The 22580-nt window shown below is 44.9% G+C and overlaps 1 protein-coding gene across 1 annotated transcript in view; it reads right to left on the bottom strand.

Annotated features, from left to right (window-relative positions):
* Positions 1-22580, bottom strand: part of CLPB (ClpB family mitochondrial disaggregase) — a 139642-nt gene that overhangs the window by 108439 nt on the left and 8623 nt on the right. The window contains exon 3 of the mRNA XM_075919632.1: positions 5452-5538. Coding sequence (XP_075775747.1) covers positions 5452-5538 — 87 coding nt within the window. The remainder of the gene's footprint in view (positions 1-5451; positions 5539-22580) is intronic.

Below are 22580 nucleotides of genomic sequence, written 5' to 3'. Positions count from 1 at the left end.
GCGTTGTGGCCTCTGTTTGGATCGGGTGTGGTCAAACGGGCGGGGTTGTTGCCTCTGAAATTGGAAATCGTATCGCCTCTGGTATGGGAAGAATCTCCGACGGCGGAACGGTGGGACGTACATGCCCAGCATACGAAGGGTCGTCCGGGAGTCCTTCCCGGTGTGAAGTAGTTCGTCCGTTTTGTCCGCAAACAATTTTAATTTGTCGAACGGGAGGTCTTCAACTTTCGCCTGAAGGTCTCTCGGAGCACCCGCCGCCGCCAGCCATGAAGCTCTACGCATGGATATTGCGGTGGCTATAGATCTCGCAGCCGTGTCCGCAACATCCATGGCTATCTGGAGACTGGCACGAGAGCAAGCGTATCCTTCCTGCACCACCGCGCGCAGAATGGCTTTATCCTCCTCGGAGGCATTCTGGGCCAGACCCGATAGCTTGGCTATGTTGTCAAACCCATGATTGGACAGTAGCGCTGCATAATTGGCAATGCGAAGAAGAAGGGTAGAGGATGAGTAGACCTTTCTACCAAATATGTCCAATTTCTTCGCTTCTTTCTCCGCTGTCGCATTCCTCGCCTGCGGGTTCTTAGCTCGATTCAGGGCTGCGTCCACTATCAATGAGTTCGGTTGGGGATGAGTAAAAAGAAACTCTAAGCCCTTAGAAGGTACAAAATATCTCTTCTCTACCCGTTTGGATGTGGGCGGGACAGAGGCCGGGGTGTGCCATATCTCTGAGGCTGGTTCAAGGATCGCCTCGTCAATCGGGAGCGCTGCTCTGGACTGTTGTTTGGGATGCAGGTTTTTAAGCAATTTGTAGTGCTTCATCTGAACGTCAGTCGCATGAACGTTCTGCGTGTCAGCTACCCGCTTAAACAGATCTTGGAACTCTCGACTGTCGTCCGGGGGTGAATCGTTCCCTTGAAACACCGCTTCGTCCGGAGAGGATGAGGCCACGTCCTGTGGAGATATCGCGTGTGAGGGGGCATCCTCATCTGAAATCTGGCCCTCCTCGGGATCAGATATCTGAGGAGGCGGCGAGGGAGCAGCCGCCCGAATTTTTGGGGTTTGAACCGAGCGTTGCGGGGAACCCACTGGTGACTGGTGCTCGTGCTGCGAGGTACGGCAGCGACAGGAATGAGGTGACCGAGACCTTGAGTAGGCATATGGGGAATAGTCCGGCTCTCGACGATGATAAGAGTAATCGGGAGACGGTCTCCTAGATGAATAGGGAACGCTGTACCTGCTTCCATATGACCTCGAAGGTGAGCGGGATGGTGAGCGAGATATAGGAGATCGCATCCCGAAGTGTGGAATGGGATGTCTGTAAACATGCGTGTAATGCGGCCTCGAGTAGTGGTATGGAGAACGCGAGGCGTGATAGTACCGCGATTCCCTTGGCACATGATATCGCGGGGGGGAGGGAGACGGTGCCGGCGAGAACTTTGGAGATGGCGAAGGAGACGATCTTCGAGGAAGCGACTTTCTTTGAGCCTTCGTCGGTACCGGACCTTTATCAGGAGAGCGTCTGGAGACGCGATCGTCATCGTCTGAGAGTAGTATAGGAGAATGCGGTACCGACACTGATGGGGAGGGAAGCTGACTCTCCGGTGCCTTAGGGGAAACCGGGGTACTACGGACCGCCGGTTCCGTGACCCCTTTCTTAAGCGCATGCGGTGCCGCCCCCGACACCGAGGCATGGCTGTCGCTCGGCACCGCGTCAGGTGCCGCAGGCGTTAGGCGCGTCGGTGCCGTCTGGTTTGTCGGTGCCGATGGTTGAGCCGGTGCCGACTGCGGCGCCGTGGCATGTTTCCGCACCGGTGGTGCCGAGGTCTTATGGTCGGCCGGGTCTATAGGGTGCCGTTCTCGACTCATCGGTGCCGATTGCTGCCTGGTAGAGCTGGCGACAGTGGACGGTGCCGGCGCTGAAGACGACCGCCCCACTGATTTCCCTCTGTCCCGCTTGTGTTTCGCGGGTTTATACCCCACTCCAGAGGTACCCGGTTGGTCACCCTCGCTGATTCTAGATCGAGGGGCCGCGGCCAGAGAGCGCGCTGGGGAGACTCGCTTAGACTTCTTTTGAGTCGACCCCAGGCATGGTGGAGACGTCTTCTCAAGAGTTCGGGAAGACTCCCGTTGAGGCGCTTCAGAGGGCTGTAAAGCCTTATCAAACAAGATAAGCTTCAGCCTCATGTCTCTGTCTTTACGTGCCCTAGCCGTTAACTTCGAGCAATGGGCACATTTTCCCGGCACATGGGACTCTCCCAAGCAGCGTATGCACGCGTCGTGGCCATCTGACGCTGGCATGGGGTCCTTGCATCGAACACATTTCTTAAACCCCGGAGAGCCGGGCATGATATATATATATATATTTACAACAATAACGAATAATAGAGAAAAAAACCCGTAACTAACTATCTACTGAACTTCGAAATTTTTTTTTTTTTTTTTTTTTTTTTTTTTTTTTTTTTAAACGAACAAACGACTAACTAACTAACTAATTAACAATAAACTGTGGAAAACTTGTAATAATTTTAACGTTTATCTCTTAAGGATCTGTCTCTGAGGAGAGAATCTGAAGTCCGTCAGCAACCTAGGACGGTTGAAAGGAACTGGCGGGGGGGCCGGACCGCGTGACTGAGGAAACCGCGCGAAGCCTGCCGCGCATGCGCGGTCCGGCCAGTTACGGCTACGAAAAGCCTCCGATCAGCGGCGCCGGGACGAGCCCGACACCTAGAGTGGAGCACCCACGGGGACCACTCGAAGAAGAACGCATGCATCTCCATGTGACAAATATCTGTCAGAAGCAAGAGCTCTCAACTGAGTGTGAGATGAGCAGGGTACTCAAAGTTTTGAACCCCAAATGATTTTGTTTCCCATTAGATAAGTTATCTATTGAATCTGTCCAGCTTTTTATTTGCAGCATCTGTCAGGAGAGGGAAAAGAAAGCTTTCCCTTCCTGGTTCCAACTTCTCTGCTGTTCAAACCACTGTTCCAAAAGCAGTCAGGTCTCCATTATGGGTTAGATTCACAATGGGATAGGAAGGAGCTGGCACTGGCTGGAATAGCTGTCTAGTACTCATCTGTGGAGTGGTTTTATACAGATAAGAGGCTACAAAACGCGTCCACAGTGCAGTAAAGACTCCGTGTGCATGCACTCCAAAAAGGGACTTTGTGAAGATGGCATTGTGGGGCTTATGCCTCTTTTCTTTCAGTGACTCCAGACTGAACATGCTCAGTCAGACTTCCAGCATGTGATTTCTCATACTGCTGAGCTATGAAGGGCCACAAAGAGTAAAAACTTAGTTTGGTCAGTAACACCTGCTGCTGGCGCAGGATTATTAAGGAAGGAGGGCCTGTATTTACACAGTTACTCATCAGAGTAGACACACACTTTAAAAAATTGAGCACCCTACATCAGTAAGCATAAGTCAGACAATGCCATTAACTTAGCCCCACAGGTACCAGAAAGCACGTTCCTAGTTCAATGTTTCACATGTGTATGGTGTGGTTGGCCAGCACGGAGGGGCTGACATCTGTAACTTGTTTCGGCAGTGTTATTCCCACCCAGCACAAGTGGAGCTTTACATGAAAGAAAAAGAAAAGGATTACAATATGTCCCGAAAAACAAGACACACCTTGTAATGGAAAAGATTTGTATAAATATCTCAGACTCTATGAGCAAATCCATGTCACTGAACCAAAACCATCAACTCCTAGTGGTGTTTTAGCACCATTTCCATAATGCCTTAGCACCAGTGATATTTAATACTAGGGCCAGGTTCTGTAGTTGAACTATATCTACGAATGGACAACTTGGGGGGAATTTCAAACATCTTTTACGTCATTCTTCAGCTCAGTACATTTCCTGGCCTACGATGAAACCCCACTGGGTACATTGTAAAGTTAGAAATAACAGCAGAGACCAAGTTCACGCCTGATGTTACCCCAGTGATGTCAATGAAGTAGTTATGATAGGGATGCGTTTGGCCCTAGTTTATGCTTGCTTCCAGAGGAGGTGAAATATCTAATTAACCTTTCATTGCATTTACAGATGAGTTAAATTGATTTTCAGATATTCAAGGCCTTTGTTTTTAATTATAGGCAATAATCATCCACAACGTGTGGAAAATAAACCTGGTTTGCCCAACGTGGCCCAAGCTTCAGTCTTTTTGCCAAACACCCAAATAAGAGACCCAGTTTTTAGTCTCATGCATACAAGATTATACTGAGTCCTGAAGGTCTAAATGTTTTTGTCCCCATTTCTACCTGATTTTAGGTTATGTATCTTAAAGAATAAGAAGGGTAATCCATCTGGGGTAATTATTGTACCATGAACAGCCATTCTCCTCATCTCCCTTCTAGATTTGCACCTCCCAAGTCCTGTTCTGGTCCACCAGTCACTTGGAATGGTCAACAATCGTCACACTCCATCGCTGACCATTGTCCATCAGCAAAGGTGGGAGGCTCCAAATTCATCCCTCTGCGGACATGCAAACAACGAGGCCCGTTGCTGCTCGGACATCAAAGTTAAACAAACAGACCCAAGCCTCCGCCTCTGCCCATCCTAAGGAGCTCCCCGAGGAGGTCACGACTTTCAGCTTGTCATAGCACACATCAAAGTTTGCACCACACACGAACTCGGCACACGGATTCGAATCATGTCGCCCGAGAGCGGATATTCAGCTTTTGTGTCCTGCTTTAATCCTGTGTTTTCCCAAGTAATTAAGCCTTTTTGCTTATGAACTTGTGACTAAGTAAAGCATCTCTGAGAGGTTGTAACATCAAAGCTCATTCTACCGTCTGTCCCACGTTTTCTAAAATTGGATTTCTCTTTCTCTTTTTTAAAATAAAAACTAATTGAATTTAGTTGTAGACTGAATATATTTAAGGGTGACTTTAAAGGTTACCAGAAGCCACAGTGCTCATCCTGGGAACTAAAGAGGTCGGACACAGAGTCAGCCTTTTGGTTCATGAAGAAATAGCATGAAAGCCACAGCACTCACCTCACAAGCTAGAAGAGAAGCAACAAATCTTATAGCAGCAACTTGAGACTTTAGATGAGTTACTGCCACAGCACAACATGTACCATACCACCACAAGGCTACCATCTCATCAGATCTCAAGATAAATAGGCTGGATCAGTACTCAGACGGGTGTCCTCTCAAGAAAACAAGAATATGTTGCAAGGAAATAGTGCAGATGATTCAATGCATAAAGCTCTCCTCGTTCAGTCAGTACTCCAGTTGGGATTCCAGGTTGTCATATTGTACATAAGTAAATGAAGAGTATAAATATATGGTCTCATATTTAACTAGCAACAACCTCCCACAATTACACAAGAGGGATACTCCACATTCAGGTTGTTTAGATAGAATCCATGTGAGTTTATCAAAAGGAGAAAGCAACATACCAACCTACCCATTATGGTAATAAACTACATTGAGAAAAACTTACCTAGAATTTCTGTTTATAGCTGCTACCATGAGGGCTGTCCAGCCAAGCTTGTGCCTGGAATTCGCATCAGTGCCTTCCAACAACAACCTAAACAAAACAGAGTGAGACGGCTTCATAAGATTTTGTTTTTCCCTCATAAACATAGGCAAGGTGCTGAATAGATCAGGGAGCTGGTAAACAAAATACAGAATCTTTCATCTCAAGGTCACTGATTCCAGTACAGACCTGGACAATAAGGACTGGAAGCTGTTACGATCTGACAGCTCTTCAGCAGCCAATAAGAAGAGAATTGGTGGGTCTCAATCCAGTTCCTAGTAGACAGGAACTTCATTACTAGCAGCCTGAATCCTTTTAAGATTGTTCACATGGATTTTAACAACTCATCCATATACTGGAGGAGGGGAAATTAGCTGACATACATACTGATGAACTATTAGAATTTTTATGCTGTGTAATAGCCATAAAGGAATCAACTCTGGGTATCACGAGAGGGTCAGCAGATCTCAAAATGCTACATACTAACATGGCACTATTTGGAGTATTCTTGCATGGCAGCAAAAGCCTTATAGAGGCATCAAATTCACTCCACTCCTTTTGGACCGCATTCCTAACATAAACATCCACTAGCAAACTAGATCTTTATTTGGCTATTGCTGGCTTTGTTTTGTAATCTCCTCCACTTCCAGAGTCCCCTCAGGATTTGGTCCTCTGTCCCTGGCTCTAATCCTATACCTCTAGTATTATCATTTTTAGACTCCATTTACAACTGATCCCAAGCAGAATCCCAGAAAGGTATATTTCTGTTATTCATACTCTTTGTTATAGTGTTGAGTAAGTTTGAATTCTGTTTTAACTTTTACATTATAAATTCATGGTATGTCCACATTTTGAATACTATGCACAAATCTGGGTGCCCCTTCTCAAAAAAGGAATATTGGAATCGTAAAAGGTACAGAACAGGACAACAAAAATGATTATGGATATGGAACACTTCCATCTGAGGAGAAATTAGTAAGACTGGGACTTTTCAGCTTAGAAAAGAGATGAGCCTAAAGGGGGATATGGTAGAGGTCTATAAAATCATGAATGGTGTAGAGAAAGTAAATATGGAAGAGATATTTACTCCTCAAAACACAAGAATGAAGGGTCACCAAATGAATTTAATAGACAGCAAGTTTAAAACAAACAAAAGGAAGGATTTCTTCACACAATGCCCAGTCAACCTGTGGAACTCTCTGCCAGAGAATGCTGTGAAGACCAAGACTATAACAGGGTTCAAAAAAGAATTTGATAAGTTTATGGAGGATAGGCCCATTAATAGCTAGTAGCCAGGATGGGCAGGGATGCAAAAGCACAGGCCAAAGTTTACAAATGCAGACACCTAATTCCCTATTCCAAGGACCTGAAAAGGCAGCCATTTTCAAAGACATGCTCAGCACCTGGAAGTCACAATGGCATCAACAGCAGCTGTGGCTGCCCAGCACCTCTGAAAATCAACCCACTATTTAGGCATCAAAAGAATTTCATAATGTCAGATGATTCCAAGGCCAGAAGGAACCACTGTAATCATCTAGTCTGACCTACTTTTTGGAGAAGCCACTCCTAAGTGGAGCATATGGTCTGGTCCAAGAGGTGGATACAGGTGAACTGCCCAGTAACAGTGTCTGTCTGTCTGTCACACACACAGACTTTTAAAGAGGATAAAAATGCTACAGTTAAACAATAAAGTAAAATAGGTGGTTAGAGGCAAAAAATCACCCTTTAAATAGTGGAAGTCAAACCTTATTGAGGAAAATAAGCTCTGGCAAGTCAAGTGTAAAAGTGCAATAGTTAAATCCAAAGCAGACTGTGAAGAGTTACAAAAGGATTGGAAAGAATTGAGCAACAAAATGGCAAATGAAATTCTATGTTGATAAATGCAAAGTAATGCATATTAGAAAACATTCTCAACTACACACACAAAACGAGTGGGTCTAAATGAGCTGTTCCCAATCAGGAAGGCGGTCTTGGAGTCACCGTGGATAATTAACTTAAAACCTCGGTTCGATGTACAGCGGTGGTCAAAAAAGCTAACAATGTTAGGAAGCATTAAGAAAGGGTTAGATAAGACGACAGAAAATACCATACCACTATATAAATCAATGTACACTCATACCTTGAATACTGCACACAGTTCTGGTCACCCCGTATCAAAAAGATATATTAGAATTGAAAAAGGTACAAAGAAGGACAACAAAAATAATTAAGGGTATGGAACAGCTTCCATATAAGTAGAGATTAAAAAGACTGACTTTTCACTTGGAAAAGAGATCACTAACAGGGGATATTATAGAGGTTTATAAAATCATGACCGGTGTGGAGAAAGTGAATAAGGAAGGGTACGTCTACACTACAGCATTAATTCAAGTTAACTTAATTCGAAATAGTTAATTCGAATTAAGCTAATTAGAATTAACGCATCTACACACAAAACCTATTTCGAAATAGCGCATCCACACTGAGTGGACCCTGAACCGAAGTTAAGGCTGGCTGGAACCAGTGCCAGCAGGGCATCTGGTTAGGACTTAGTGTGTGAGGCTGCTGCCTGAAGCTAACTGAGCTCCGTGCTTAAAGGGACCCTATCCCCTCCCTGGACAGACAGTTCTCAGGGTTGCCCGCTTGCTTGTCTACCTCGATGAGGGACAGCAAAGCAGTCCTGTCTTGGAGTGCTCTGAGTGCCCGCACTCGGGACACCACAGCACTCGGCCACAAGGAGCCAGAGCTGCCCCTGGGCATGCCGGTGTGTCTCGTGGGGTCGTTGCCATCAGCCCGGCTGCACTTGTTGCAGGCTGCCATCCAGAGGGTCCATCAGGGGGCTGTCATGATCCAAGAGGCCCTGCGGGAGAGCGTCCACCCTGAGGAGCTCTCAGAGCCACCCTGATCCTCCCCACCGGGGGCTCATGCCCCATTCCTCCCTCACGTTCTTCCACTTACCCCTCCCTAGCCCCCCTTCCTCATGTCACACAAAAGACATGTATGTTCAAAAACAGAAACTGGGTTTATTGAACAAAATTGGGGGAGGGATGAACCTCTGGGGAGACTGGGGAAAGGAGGTAGGAGAGGGGAAGAGAAGGGGTGGGAGAGGGGAGGGGGAAACCTGGGAGGAGGGAGCTGGAAGGGAGAAACAAGGGGAAGCTCAAGGCTCAGGGTTGGGGTCTCGCCAGACCAACTTGATTTTCATGCAAACCTGCTCCTGGGTTCGCATGTGGCCTTTGGTGGCCAGGCTGGCAGCTATCCTGCTATAGACGGCCATGTTCCTCCAACTAGTGCGGAGATCATGGACGTTGGGGGCATCCCCCCAAACCTGAATAAGGTCCATGATCTACACCATGGACCAGGAAGGCACCCGCCTTCTCCAGCCCCTGTCAGACTCCTGGGAGCTGGCAGACTGCTCCTGGGGAGCGGTGGAGGGCTGGCTGCCAGTGGCTTGCTGGCTCATGTTTTGGGGACACTGGGTCAGGGGCCTTGGTGGCCACTGCTGGCTCTGGGTTGGCAGGCTTGGAGCTGGCACAGGCACTGTGGCCAGGGTCTACCTCTTTAATGATTCCAGGGCTGGGGGAGAAGAGAGTAAGTTTTCTTGGTTGTGCCCAGAGTGGCCACCAGGGCTCTCTGGGAAGGGCTGGAGGCCCCCTATTTCGAATTAAGTGTCTACACAGCACTTAATTCAAAGTAGCTATTTCAAATTTGGCATTACTCCTCGTAGAATGAGGTTTACCAAATTCGAATTAAGCGCTCTGCTATTTCAAATTAATTTTGAAATAGCAGTTTGCATGTATAGACGCTATGAAAGTTAATTCAAAATAACGGCTGTTATTTTCAATTAACTTTGCAGTGTAGACATACCCGAAGCGTTACTTACTTTCACATAACACAAGAACCAGGAGTCACAACCCAATGAAATTAACCAGCAGCAGGTTTAAAACAAAAGGAAGTACATTTTCATGCAATGCACATTCAACGTGTGGAACTTGTTGCTGAGGATGATGTGAAGGCCAAAAGTATAGCAGGGTTCAAAACATGACTCGATGCATTCATGGAGGTTAGATCTACCAAGAGCTATTTGCCAAGATGGTAAGAGATACAATCCGGGGCTCTGAATGTCCCTAGCCTCTGATTGCCAGAAGCAGGAGTGGATGATGGGACAGATCATTCGAGAATTGCTTGTTTTGTTCATTCCTTCTGAAACATTTGTCATTGGCCACTGTCGGAAAATAGGGTATTGGCCTAGATGGACAATGGTCTACCCCCATATGGCTGTTCTTAATTAGGCAGCCTAAAAAGAAATTGAAGAGCTACTAGAAAAAGATTCTGTAATTAAGAGCAAAAACTTTCTAAGATCATCAGAAGCAGGGAGTCTGCCAAATTATGTGGGACTACTGGGCTAAAAGGGGGCACACAAAATTTAAAAAGAATAGTCCATTACAGAGAAACTAAATTAAATCTTTGGATCTGTCTTCACTGCAGTGGAAGAGACAGACCCTTATACTGGAGCCATTCTTTTTAGGTGACAAATCAGAGGAACTGTCCCAGATTGAGATGTTAGTAGAGGAAATTGTGTAACAAACTAATAAATTAAATTTATTGATAAGTCACTAGGTAGTAAGTCACTAGGACCAGATGGTATTCACCCAAGAGCTCTAAAGGAACTCAAATATGAAACTACAGAACTCTTAACGATGATATGCAACCTATGACTTAAATCAGCTTCTGTACCCCGTGCCTGGAGAATAGTTAATGTGACACCAGTTTTTAAAAAAGGTTCCAGAGGTGATCCAGGCAATTACAGGCTGGTAAGCCTAACTTCAGAAACAGGCAAAGTGGTTGAAACTAAAGAACAGAATTATCAGATACATAGAGGAGCATGATTTGTTGGGAAGAGTCAATCTGACTTTTGTAAAGGGAAATCATGCCTCAGCAATCTATTAGACTTCTTTGGCGAGGTGGGGGTGTCAACAAACATGTAGACAAGGATGAGCCAGTGGATATAGTATACCTGGACTTTCAGAAAGTCTTTGACAAAGTCATCAGCGGCTGTTAAGCAAAGCATGGATTAGTAAGTGGTTTAAGTGGCACAGCAGATGGGAGGAGGGGGTGTCTCCTACTAGTATAAGTAATCCAGTAATCCATCCCCACCTCAAAATAATTCTTGTCAATGTGGTACTATGACTTCAATCAGACTCACAATGCCACTTGACTTAAGCAGTTAACTTAACCCAATCTAATTTTGTAGCATAGACCAGGCCTTAGTTTTACCCCTTAAGACTGCTGCATGTCTGCAAATGCCAGAAGCTTTCAGCCATCATTGCCCACAAACTCTGTGCATGCGGTGGGCATGGATAGTGAGCAGGTTAAATCTTCTGGCTAATGACTTCTTGCATAGCTATTTTCAACAGTTAGTGATGTTGAAATTGACCAAGATCACTATATGGATAGTAAGCACTATGGGTATCTTAAGATGGGAACAGGGACAGGAACAATTGTACAGGCCAACATATTTATCAGATGAACAGACTTGAAAGCAAACATTTACTAGATTTCTATCACAGGCTCACTGTAAAGTTACGAATCCTGCCGATTTTAGTAACTGCATTGAAAAATCGCTCTGCCTCTCTAATTCTGATCTGTTCCAATCAATCTGTCTTTGCTCATCCTAAGGATACATCTTTATCCCCCCCCCCCCCATGTTGAATCACTGAAAACAGGCAACAGAACTTTAAGTACATCCTTGTCATCTGAAGAACTCTCTGACTTAGGCTGGTAAAAAGAACCTCTCTGCCTATTCAGAATGCTCTCTGTCCCTGTGTAAGGCACAGGAAGTGCTGGGGGCACATGAGCCATGGTAGCCTGTGCACAGTGCAGATTGCTATCTTCAGTGAGCAGCTGCTCATAAGGGCTGTGTTTACAGTAATAACAGAGACATGCTGGGCTGGGCTGTCTCAGACCCAAGGCCACTGCTGGCACCATGGTTAAGTGACTCGCTTGAAGTGGCATTGCCTGCAGCATGAATCCACACCGCTGCTCCATCTGTAATTTCACTGTGCGCGGTCCCTTTGGACAGAAATGGGGTGTCAATAACCCCAACAAAGGCTCTCTCAGAAGGATCTTTGTGTAATACTCTCTCAGAGTTTTAATGCCAAGCTGCATGTTTCAGATAGTTCCAGCTCACTGCATCCCCAGGGGTCAAATTTAACCCTGACTTCCAGTGAAGTCAATGCAGCCACTCCAAACAGAGCTGAACCTGGCCCCAAATCAACAGGAGCCAGTGATCTCTCCCTCTGGTGCTTGGCTGGCTGGTTCTTGCTCATGTGCTAAGGGTATACTGATTGCTGCGTGTTGTGGGGTAGGAAAGGAATTTTCTCCCAGGTCAGATTGCCAGAGACCCTGGGGGCTTTTCTCCTGCCTCTGCAGCACATGGGTGCAGACCACTTGACGAGATTATCTGGGTGTGTCTCATTAAATCATTTCCCTGCCATTGCAGGGGTCTCAAGCACTGATGCATCTCAGGCCCTCCTATTCTCTACCTATGGAAAACAACAGTCTGGTCATTGGTGAGACTAGTTTTCTTTGGTCTCATTTCAGCTTTTGGGTTTAATGTGAGGGTGCTGGATGGGGTTGGTGGCCTGTGATAAACACAAGGTCAGACCAAATGACTTGGTGGTTCCATCTGGCCTCTAATTTAAGGGATCTGAGGCCATAATTCCTTAATGACTCACAGGAAAGAGTGCAACCAAACCAACTCACCTTTACACTTTGTTGATTTTGACCATTTGAAAGCACTTTGTGCAGTCAGTTCCACCGTTTCCCTTGTATAGTCAATTAATTTCCTCTGTTGTTTGGGTAGATCCGTCACACAGCCACAGGGCAATAAAACACTTTTTTTACATGGGAAAATATCATTATAATCCTAGAAAACTGACAGAATTCAGGAATGGGCAGGCCTGGCATGTGAAACGACTTGTGTTAAATGCTTGACTTTTATCTAGTATCTTTCATCAGAGGCACTCAGAATAGTTCCCAAGAAATTGCCCCATTTAGGTTAACTGAGGCCCAGGAAGGTTAATTGGCTTTCCCAGTCAGTGACAGAATCATGAACAAGATTTCCCAATTCCCCTACATTAGCAACAAGAGCACTATGACTCCCTGAAAAGAATTCAGGTGTTTGCTTTTACATCTCACGCAACCTGCTGCACAAGAGCTTTGTAAGTGCCTGCTCTCTCCAGAATTCAAGCAGGAGCTGAACCTTCTGAACCCTACTTCTCATCACCAGCGTGGCGCACCTCCAACTAGGAAGGCCATGTGCAAAGGAACCGCTTCCACTTCAGACAGGTCCACACTAGACCTGGAAGGTTGGGTTAAGGTATGCAACTCCAGCTATGTATTTAACGTAGCTACAGCTGGATTACCTTAAACTGAGCTTGGCGCCGTCTTCACAGAGGAGAGGCTAATGGGAGAAAACGCTCCTATCAGCTTCCCTTATTCCTTGAAACTGTGAGGAGTACCAGCACTGACTAGAGCAGCCCTCAGCATTTGATTTGTTGGGTCTTATCTAGACCTGCCAAATCGAATGCCAGAAGATCAATCTCTGGCATGGCAAGTGGGGACGTGACCTTAGGAAGCATTCAGTTATGGAAATTGTGAAATCTGTTTTTTCTAAAAAACGCTCTGGAAATTCATTTATCAATATACACTATATCCATTCTTATTAGATAATCACTGATAGCCCTGATCCCTCAATCATTTGAAAGGCCCCAGCTGATTACAGGATTAAGGCCTAAGGTTTGGGAATTAACCACGCAGTTTTCCATTTAGGAATCAAACGTAAGCAAATCTTAAGCATGTGGAATGCCAAATTATCAAACCCAGTATGAAGAATTACTTAGAGTCGTCATGTAGCATAATATGCACTGACATTTCATTTAGGAGCATTTTTTTAAATCACTGCAAGATGCTGAGCAACTCAACAGATTTGCTAGACAACTGAACTTTATGTTCAGGATGCCTGAGTCTATCATTAATATTTTCTCAGCCTGATTTAATGGTATGACAATCGATAAAGTGAAGACCACTGTTCAGATCCTAGACAGCCAAATGTTTTTTACCAGGCAGGACACATTTTTTAATTAAATAAAATCCTGTGATCAATGGCTAGAATGTCTATCGACATTTTAACCAAATAAGATCCAGTGTGCTCACTATTAACAATTTAACACACAGGCACTTCCAACAGTATGAATATCATCATCACATTTTTTTCATGAGACAAACACACCCTGTGCTGCTGGACACATGGGAATCAGTGTCAATAAGTAAACATCTGGGTGTGATCTGAAAGCTCTGATGAAAGGCTGAGCTTCTTAAAGAGATTCAAAAGAATCTCAGGATTATCAAAGTTTGGGCTCAGTTTGCTTTGGAGTCAAAGAGTTCGGATGTTTCTCTAAGCCAAGCTGGACAGTTCACGAGGGCAGATTTTCTTGTGAGATTTTCTCTCATGGTATTTCAGCCCTTCTGGTTCCAATCCTACATGAAAACCTCGCTTTGCCTAGATGGTAACAATGCAAAGATCCACCAATATTTCTGTACCAGGCAACATCTCCTAAATGTTTATATAAGAGGAGGGTTTGAAGTGACTCAATGATATGGCCAGAAAAGTATCGTGAGGTGCTTTGTAATTTTCTTGAAAGGGCTTGAGATGGTGCAAGGGAAGAGTGACACAGATTGCTTTTGGCGTAGACACTATTTTGCCTTGCCTTAAACAGGACCTAAAACGATGACACTTTGATCCACCCAGAAAAGAGATAAAGGCCCCAACTTTCCTGTCACTGGGTATCTCCTGTTGCAATGCAGCCACTTTCCTTCTCCCCCTGACTGCCCCTAGACAGATGTGGTTTCTATTCATCTCTCCTATCCCATGAGTTCTGGGTGAGTAACTCAGTGACACTGCTGCTTAGAGCCAAAGCCCAGAGGGCATGTTTGAGTTTGTGCTCAGCGCCTGGGAGCATGCCCAGCTCACCCTCCTGACAGGTGGAGGAAACTTGAACTTTTGCAACAACAATAGCTTCTGTTTCTCTCAATCGCTTCAACATTTCTTTCCTTCCACCCCAATATGTTGCCGTTTAATTGCAAGGGTGGCTCACTCCCCTGGGACTTGCCCTCAGATTTGCAACTTTAACTGCAAGAAAAAACAGTGTCTTTTAACATTACAGCACAAGCTTCTCTTCTAAACCCTGGTCAATGAGTCTGTCCATCCAGGAGAACTACTTAAACTACTGCAAAAACTTTTGATCAAGATCTTGGTCTTCCTAGAGGTAGGCGCTCTAAAAATTAAATTTGCTTCTGAGTCCTTTAGCGATCTCCTGAGGACCAATAATTAATGCTTTGGTATATTACACATTTTTATATAGAAACCAATCAAAAACATAAGGAATCAACACAGACAGTTAAACTAAAACCATGAAAAGAGAATGCAAGAAGTACAGGCAAAGCAGAAGATGAATATGTTCAACTGAGGTCTAAAATGAGATGGAGGAAGACAGATAAGCTGCTCCCACCAAGAAGAGTTGCAGAAAAGGCAGCTCTTACACCAAGGCTGTGTCTACATTGGCGCAATCTTGCGCCAAAGCGGCCGCTTTTGCGCAAAAACATGCTGCCTGTCCACACTGGTGGGGAGTTCTTACGCAAGAACACTGATGTTCTAATGAGTGAAATCAGTGCCTCTTGCGCAAGAATTATGATGCTCCTGCTCAGGAATAAGCCCTCTTGCGCAACTGTTCTTGCACAAGAGGTCAGTGTAGACAGGCAACATGAATTTCTTGCGCAAGAAAGTCCGCTGGTTAAAATGGCCATTGGAGCTTTCTTGCGCAAGAGAGCGTCTACACTGGCACGGATGCTCTTACGCAAAAGCACATCTCTTGCACAAAGGCACACGCCAGTGAAGACGCTCTCTAGCATAAATACGTTAACACAAGAACTCTTGCGGTAAAGAGTATTTGCACAAGATCGTGCCAATGTAGACACAGCCCAAGTGCGATGAGACTGTCTGAAGGGATAAAGAGGGGGCTCTTGCTACATTAGCAGAGGTGATGAGCAGGAAGTAAAGAGAGCTGGTCAAGGAAGAATGCTGGGGTAAATTCAGAGGGCTTTGGGGAACAGAAAGGGAAAGAGGAGGATAATTCTGAACTGTACCCAGAAGCAAACAGGAAGCCAGCAGAGCTGTTTAAGGAGCTGAGTGGTAGCTGAGTAATAACCCATTGCTTAATGGAGAGAGACAATCAGGAGTCACAGAAACCTTACTTTTCATGTCTTAATACACGTGGTATGAAAACACCAAGCCATGGTGACAGATGAGAGATTTGAAATACGTATGATTTAGGAGATAGCTGACATGTTCCATCAGGTGAGGAAAAAAGGAGAAAGAAGCAAAACCTCACACATGACAAGCTACAGCCTGGTGCAATGGGGTGCTGGTTCAATAATGTCACTGCTGGAAGATGTTCAAATGTTGCAGCACTGAGCAGAGTCACAGAGCCAAATGCTCTCATGAAACTAAATCCCTCTGAAAAGGTTACAATGTGCACCTCACCTAGTGCCATCTGCTACTTACCAGCAGTGCTATGCAAATGCAGAAGTTGTTACACACCAAACATCTTCACATACAAATATCACTTCAGAGATTAGAACCTCAAGCCGACCATGATGGCTAGTAGTCCTAGTGGGACCTAGCTTCCAGGAACTTACTTAATTCTTTTGTTATACTTTTGGCCTTCACCACATTCCCTGGAAATGGGTTCCACAGATGTACTGTGCATTGTGTGAACAAGTACTTCCTTATGTTTGTTTTAAACCTTTTAACAATTAATTTCATTAGGTAACCTCTAGTTCTTGTGTTGTGTGAAGGGGTAAATAACACTGTCCTAGTAACTACCTCCTCACCACGCCTGAATTTATCTCTATTATAACCCCCCTTACTCATCTCTTTTGTAAGAGGAAGAGTCCTAGCCTTCCTACTCTCATACAGAAGCTATTCCTTCCCCCTAATAACTTTTGTTGCCCTTCTCTGCACCTTTTCTAGTTAATACATCATTTTTTAGATGGGGCAACCAGAATCGCATGCAGTACTCAAGGTGTGGGCATATCTTGGATATAGTTAGTGGCATTATGATATTTTCTGTTTTATCGTCTATCCCTTTCCCAATGGTTTCTACTGTTCTGTTAACTTTTTTGAGCACACTGAGCAGATGTTTTCAAAGAACTCCAAGATCTCTTTCTTGAAGTGGTAGCAGCTATTTTATACCCCATTATTTTGCATGCATATGTTGGATTACGTTTTCTGATGCGTATTACTTTGCATTTATCAATACTGAGTTTTATCTGCCATTTCTTTGCCCAAATAGTTTAGTGAGATTCCTTTGTAACTTTTTGCAGTCTGCTTGGGACTTAACTATCCTGAATAATTTAGTATCATCTTCAAATTTTGCCACTCCACTGTACATCCTTTTCCAGACCAATTAAGGACATGTTCAACAACACTGGTCCCAATACAGATCCTTGGAGAACCTTGCTCTATTTCCTTCTCGCCACTGTGGAAGCTGACTATTTATATTTCTAACCTTTGTTTCTTACATTTTAATCAGTTACTGGCCCATAAGAGAACCTTCCTTCTTATCCCATGACTGTGGAGTTTGCTTAAGAGCCTTTGGTGAGAGTGTTTGTTAAAGGCTTTCTGGAAATCCAAGTACACCATATTCACTGGATAGCCCTGACTCACAAGCCCAGGGGATTATACCTTGAGATGGGAAATGAAGAGGCAGAGTGGATGAATTCCTAAGGATGAATTCCAAAGATGCAGTTTTCATGCAAAACTCCTTGACTGTAAAAAGCAAAGGGGAGAGAAAGGCAGGAAACAGCAGCAAAATTATTTCTAACTAGAAACAGCCTAAAGATTTCTTGTGGTATCAGTGAGTCTTTAAAAGGTTAACTCAGCTCATCCTGGTTATTTAAATCAAAGATAGCCAAAGGCGGCCAGTGCATCCCATAGCCACATCACACAAGTCCAGAAGGTATATCCAAAAGGAAAAAAAAACCATGGCGGCAAGTCTGGTCCTTCTGAGTATTATATAGACTTGAATATCATATCAATGCCTGCTTTAAACAGTTAACTGTTTGGGGCAGGGACTCCCTGAGTCTGTACAGTGCTAAGCACACTGTCAGCACTCAAATATATTCATCTTTATGAAAGCAGTACTTCCTTTGGAGACTATAGTTGTCAGCACACAGAGCTCTACCTGCATCTGATTAGAGGCACTGCTTGCTGGGATCTGTAGTCAATAAAGGACACCACGATATCTAATAGGGATGTAAAAAGCGGTTTAAAAAGTAACCATATAACTGTTAAAAATCCTTGCAGTTCATATGCTGAGGGCTCACAGTATAAGGCTTATACTGTGGAGCCTGCAGCACGGCCGGTTCTCTGGGACCAGGGCCAGGAGTCAACACAAGGAGGCGAAGAATGTAACCATAACTGAAACTGATAAGCATCATCTTATCCGTTAACCATCTAAACAGTGACACTCTTGCATCCCTAGTATCTAAGAGGATGGCATCTGCAGTCTCTTCCCTTTATTATAAATTAGGTACAGCCCTGTGGCTCTTTGAGAGCTTGACTGGGCAGAGCTGGATATACTTGCCTTAAATGATTTTCATACATTCACAGATTATAAGGCCAGAATGGACACACCAGACCACCTAGTCTGATCTTCCACACTTCACAGGCCACTAACCCTACCCAGTTAACCCTATATTGAACACAAGAACGTGAAGAGAATCCCAGCCTTCAGGAGACACAGCTATTATGGTGCCAGCAGCTGACAAGGAGCACCATGGCCCAGACATTTTCTGTCTGTTTTGGAACTATTATGTATTGTTTGTATTGCACGAGTGCCTGGAATCCCAAATCCCGCAGCAGGCCAATGTTGTGCTCGGTGCTGCACACACACGGAATAAAGAGGTGGCCCCTGCTCCAAGCAGCTGATAGTCTGTGACAACAGAGTTAAAAGGTGGATACAAACAGACGAGGGAGGACAAAGAACCAAGGAGACTACACGAGACATGCACAGCTCAACTGAAACACTCTCAACTGAATTGCTTGACACCAGATAGGCATGATCAAGTCGGCAAATTTCTCAGTGGGTTTTACAGAGTCCAGTTAAAATTAATCCAAAGAGTGGAACAATCTTGACCGATGGAAATGGAACCTTTTAAAAGGGAATGTCGAGGTTCTTGACGCTTCCTTTTGCTGAAGGAAAAATAACTCTGTGCCAATCTCCTGGCCTGCTGAACGTTTTAACATGCAGATTCCAGCTACTGCCTGTGGTTACAAATGGCCCTGATAACAGTGCATTGACACAAGTGCTTTGTTTCTGTGAGCCATAACCACACAGCACTTATTAGAATACTGTTCCATCATATATATTTGGCTAAGGAACTCTTCTGCGAGCCCATATTTTTATAGGTGGTTTATTAAAAAATAAGAGTGAAACATTGAGAATCAATATTAATACTGTAGATAAAGACAGGAGGGAAGGAGGTGGTATTTCTTCATGGTTTTGTTTCTTGCTTCCCCTGCCTCTTTCCTCCACACACACAGATCAACAGAGGTTGGGGAAACTAAAATACTGAGAATAATAACACAAAAAATTTAATGGCGATTAAAACATTGTGATTAATCACACTGTTCAACAATGGAAGACCAACTGAAATGTATTAATTATTTTTGGTGTTTTTTTCTACATCTACTGCGCGCGCGCGCGCACGCACACACACACACGCACACACACGTAAGACACTTTGTGTGTCCATCTATCTGAGAATCCATTTGTTCACGAACTCCTAATAAACAGTAAGAGCTAGGACCATCAAATTTGTTATGTAGCTTCCTCTTATCATAACTTAAAGCAAGATAAGGATTTGGTTGTGCCAGGACAACGGGATGTGCCAGGAATTCGATATTTTCTCATAAAATGGAAACGGAGGGGTCATAGGAGGAACAATTATACTGTATAATGACCATAGGCAGACAGCAAGGGGCCAGAGGTGGGAACCAGGACAGCTATAATCCCACTCGGCAATCAGGAGATAGGGGGTGGAGAAAGGGACAACTATGTACTATATAGAATCATAGAATACTAGAACTGGAAGGGACCTCGAGAGGTCACCAAGTCCAGTCCCCTGCCTCCATGGCAGGACCAATCACCTATCTAACCTGCTCTTAAATATCGCCAGTGATGGAGATTCCACAGCCTCCCTGGGAAATTTATTCCAGTGTTTAGACAGTTAGGAAGTTTTTCCTAATGTCCAACCTCAACCTGCTGCAATTTAAGCCAATTGCTTCCTGTCCTATCATCAGAGGCCAAGGAGAACAATTTTTCTCCCTCCTCCTTGTAACATCCTTCTAGATTCTTGAAAACCACTATCACAGGGGTGGGCAAAAGGTCCTCCGTGAACCAGATCCAGCCCGCCAAGTGAGTCGATCCAGCCTGTGGAGGCCCTGTCACTCGCCCTGCCCCCAGGCCAATCAGGGCCTGGGTGTGGGGGGGCAGCGGGAGAACACACACAGTCTCCTCCTGCCCTGCCCCTATCCTACAAGGAGTGCCCAACACTTAGAAGTGCCACACACTCCTGGCAGGATAAGGGGAGACTTTGTGGGCTTCTCTCCACCCCGAGACCAGAGTCTGAGGTCAGGGAAGTACGGAAGTGTCCTGGCCCCACCCCTTCTGGAGTGGCCCCTGGTCAAAAATTATTGCCCACCCCCGTGCTAACATGTCCCCTTTCAGTCTTCTCTTTTCTAAACTACACAAGCCCAATGCTTTCAGTCTTTCCTCATAAGTCATGTTTTCTAGATCTTTAATTTTTGTTGCTCTTCTCTGGACCTTCTTCAATTTCTTCACATCTTTCTTGAAATATGGTGCCCAGCACTGGACAAAATACTCCAACTGAGGCCTAATCAGCACAGAGTAGAGCAGAAGAATGACTTTTCGTGTGTTGCTCACAACACTCCTGTTAATGCATCCCAGAGTCAAGCTTGGTTTTTTTGCAACAGTGTCACACTGTTGACTCATGTTTAACTTGTGGTCCACTACGACCCATAGATCCCTTCCTAGATTGTCACTTCCCATTCTGTGTGTGTGAAACTGATTGCTCCTTCCTTAGTGGAGCACTTTGCATTTGTCCCTATTGAACTTCAGACAATTTCTCCAGGGTGTCCAGAAAGTTTGTCTGTTTGTGTGTCTGTCTGTCCCCCAACCAGAGGACATGAACTCCTCCCTTGGCTGTGCTTGCTGCAGTGGCCACTGACAGGCACTTCTGACCTGGTCCCAAGTAGGGATGCCAGTGAGTAGTCGGTTATATGATTAACCAATGAGCCTAGACCTGGGAAAGCCTGGGGGGCACTTTGGGCACTGGGGCTTTGGGCAGCCTGGTAGTATTTTATATGCATGTTTGAATATTCATTATTTGCATAACATTATGCATATAAAATGCTACCAGTCTGCCAAAAGTTTGTGAATGGGTTTGCCAGTCCACTGTATAAAAAAGGCTGGGAACCACTCACAATCCACAAGTATCCTCTGTGTATATATAAAACTCACTGGCCTGCCACCAGGGGGCTCCCTGTCACTAATCTGCTCTTCTCTGGCCACAGCTGATGCTAATGCTAACACCTGACAACAGTAATGAATCAGAGAGAATTGTTTTCCTCTATCACTGAACAAGGAGCTCTGTCGGAATAAAGAACACAGTGTTATCCTAAAGCTCCTCTCCTCTCTTTCTCTGCCTCACTGTACAGCTGCTGCCTAGGTCCTCCTCCTGTCCCCAATGCCTGGCTTCCTCCAGCAGTTTTACTGAAACAACTCACGCCCTCACAACTGCCTTCTCTGCTGCTCATGAATCTAGAACAGCTCATCTGTATCCCTCTGCCTCGCGGACTCTCCAGCTCATGTCAAACAACAACTGAAAAAACGTATCTCTCCTTTGCCAATTCCTGTTAACTTCTCTCTCCTTGCTAATCATGTTGGTAGTTGCTTTGTTTGACCCTGTAAAATGCTTTGAGGTACAGTCTGCATGGAAAACACTACAAAAAGTTATCCTGTGTTACTAACTTGCAAAAGGAAGAAAACTGGTCATCCCAAATCAAGCAATGAGCAAAAATGCAACCAGCAGATGAAGACAGTGAGCTAGAGAGCCTGGTCTAGTCATAAACATCTGGTGGCTTCTCTCACAGCACATTAGCTATTAAGATTGAGAGCTGACTTATACCAGCAGTCGTTCTATAATCCAGGCAATGACAGCTCTCTGTTCAGTGTTACTGGCCCTGCTTAATGAGACAAGGGATGATATGGTACAGAACACGTGTCCTGAGTTTTCTATGATGTCAACTGCAGGGATATGCAAGGCATGGCCTGCAATGGCTTAACCGACTGTACTGATTGGGTTTTCGGTGCATTTCAATAACTATAATATAGTGCTGTTAGGCCAGGGGATAAATTAAGACTTAATCAAGTCTGAAATTAAATTTTAAACCCCTAAAGCAGTCTGCCTCATTATCTGGCTTGCCACGAAGGCTGGGGTTCAGAGTAGTTTGAGTTCTCTTGTAAAATGAAGGGCGGGGAGCAAGAATCCATATATACCTATATCCCTTACGGATATACTGTATACACACATGCTACTGTGAGGAACTGGGATGTGTCTATGAATAGCACTGCCCTCTACTGTGCAGAATCAGAACTGCTCAGCCATGAGTCACAAGCACTATTACTAACTAAAGACAATTCAACTTTGCTCCAAGGGAAGAGGCTTGTGCTTCTGGAGCATGAGAGCAGCTCATGTCTTCATCATCAACATGCAGTACAGCAAAAACCATCAAGCTTTTGGATGGCTGCAGGTTGGCTGGAGAGGGCAGGGGCAGTTTTTACTTTTACAGTCTACGTGTCCCGTGGCTGTCACTGGGGGTATATTTACACTCCTCAGTTAGCCTGGGGATGGCCTCTGGGACTGTGTGCTCATGTTAGCCCAAGTATGAGCGTTCCTTCCCATGTACT

This window comes from Pelodiscus sinensis, chromosome 1 (assembly GCF_049634645.1).
Source record: "Pelodiscus sinensis isolate JC-2024 chromosome 1, ASM4963464v1, whole genome shotgun sequence".
NCBI lineage: Eukaryota > Metazoa > Chordata > Testudines > Trionychidae > Pelodiscus > Pelodiscus sinensis.
The sequence above is the reverse complement of the archived record's forward strand: the minus strand, read 5'-3'. Positions and strand labels throughout refer to the sequence as shown.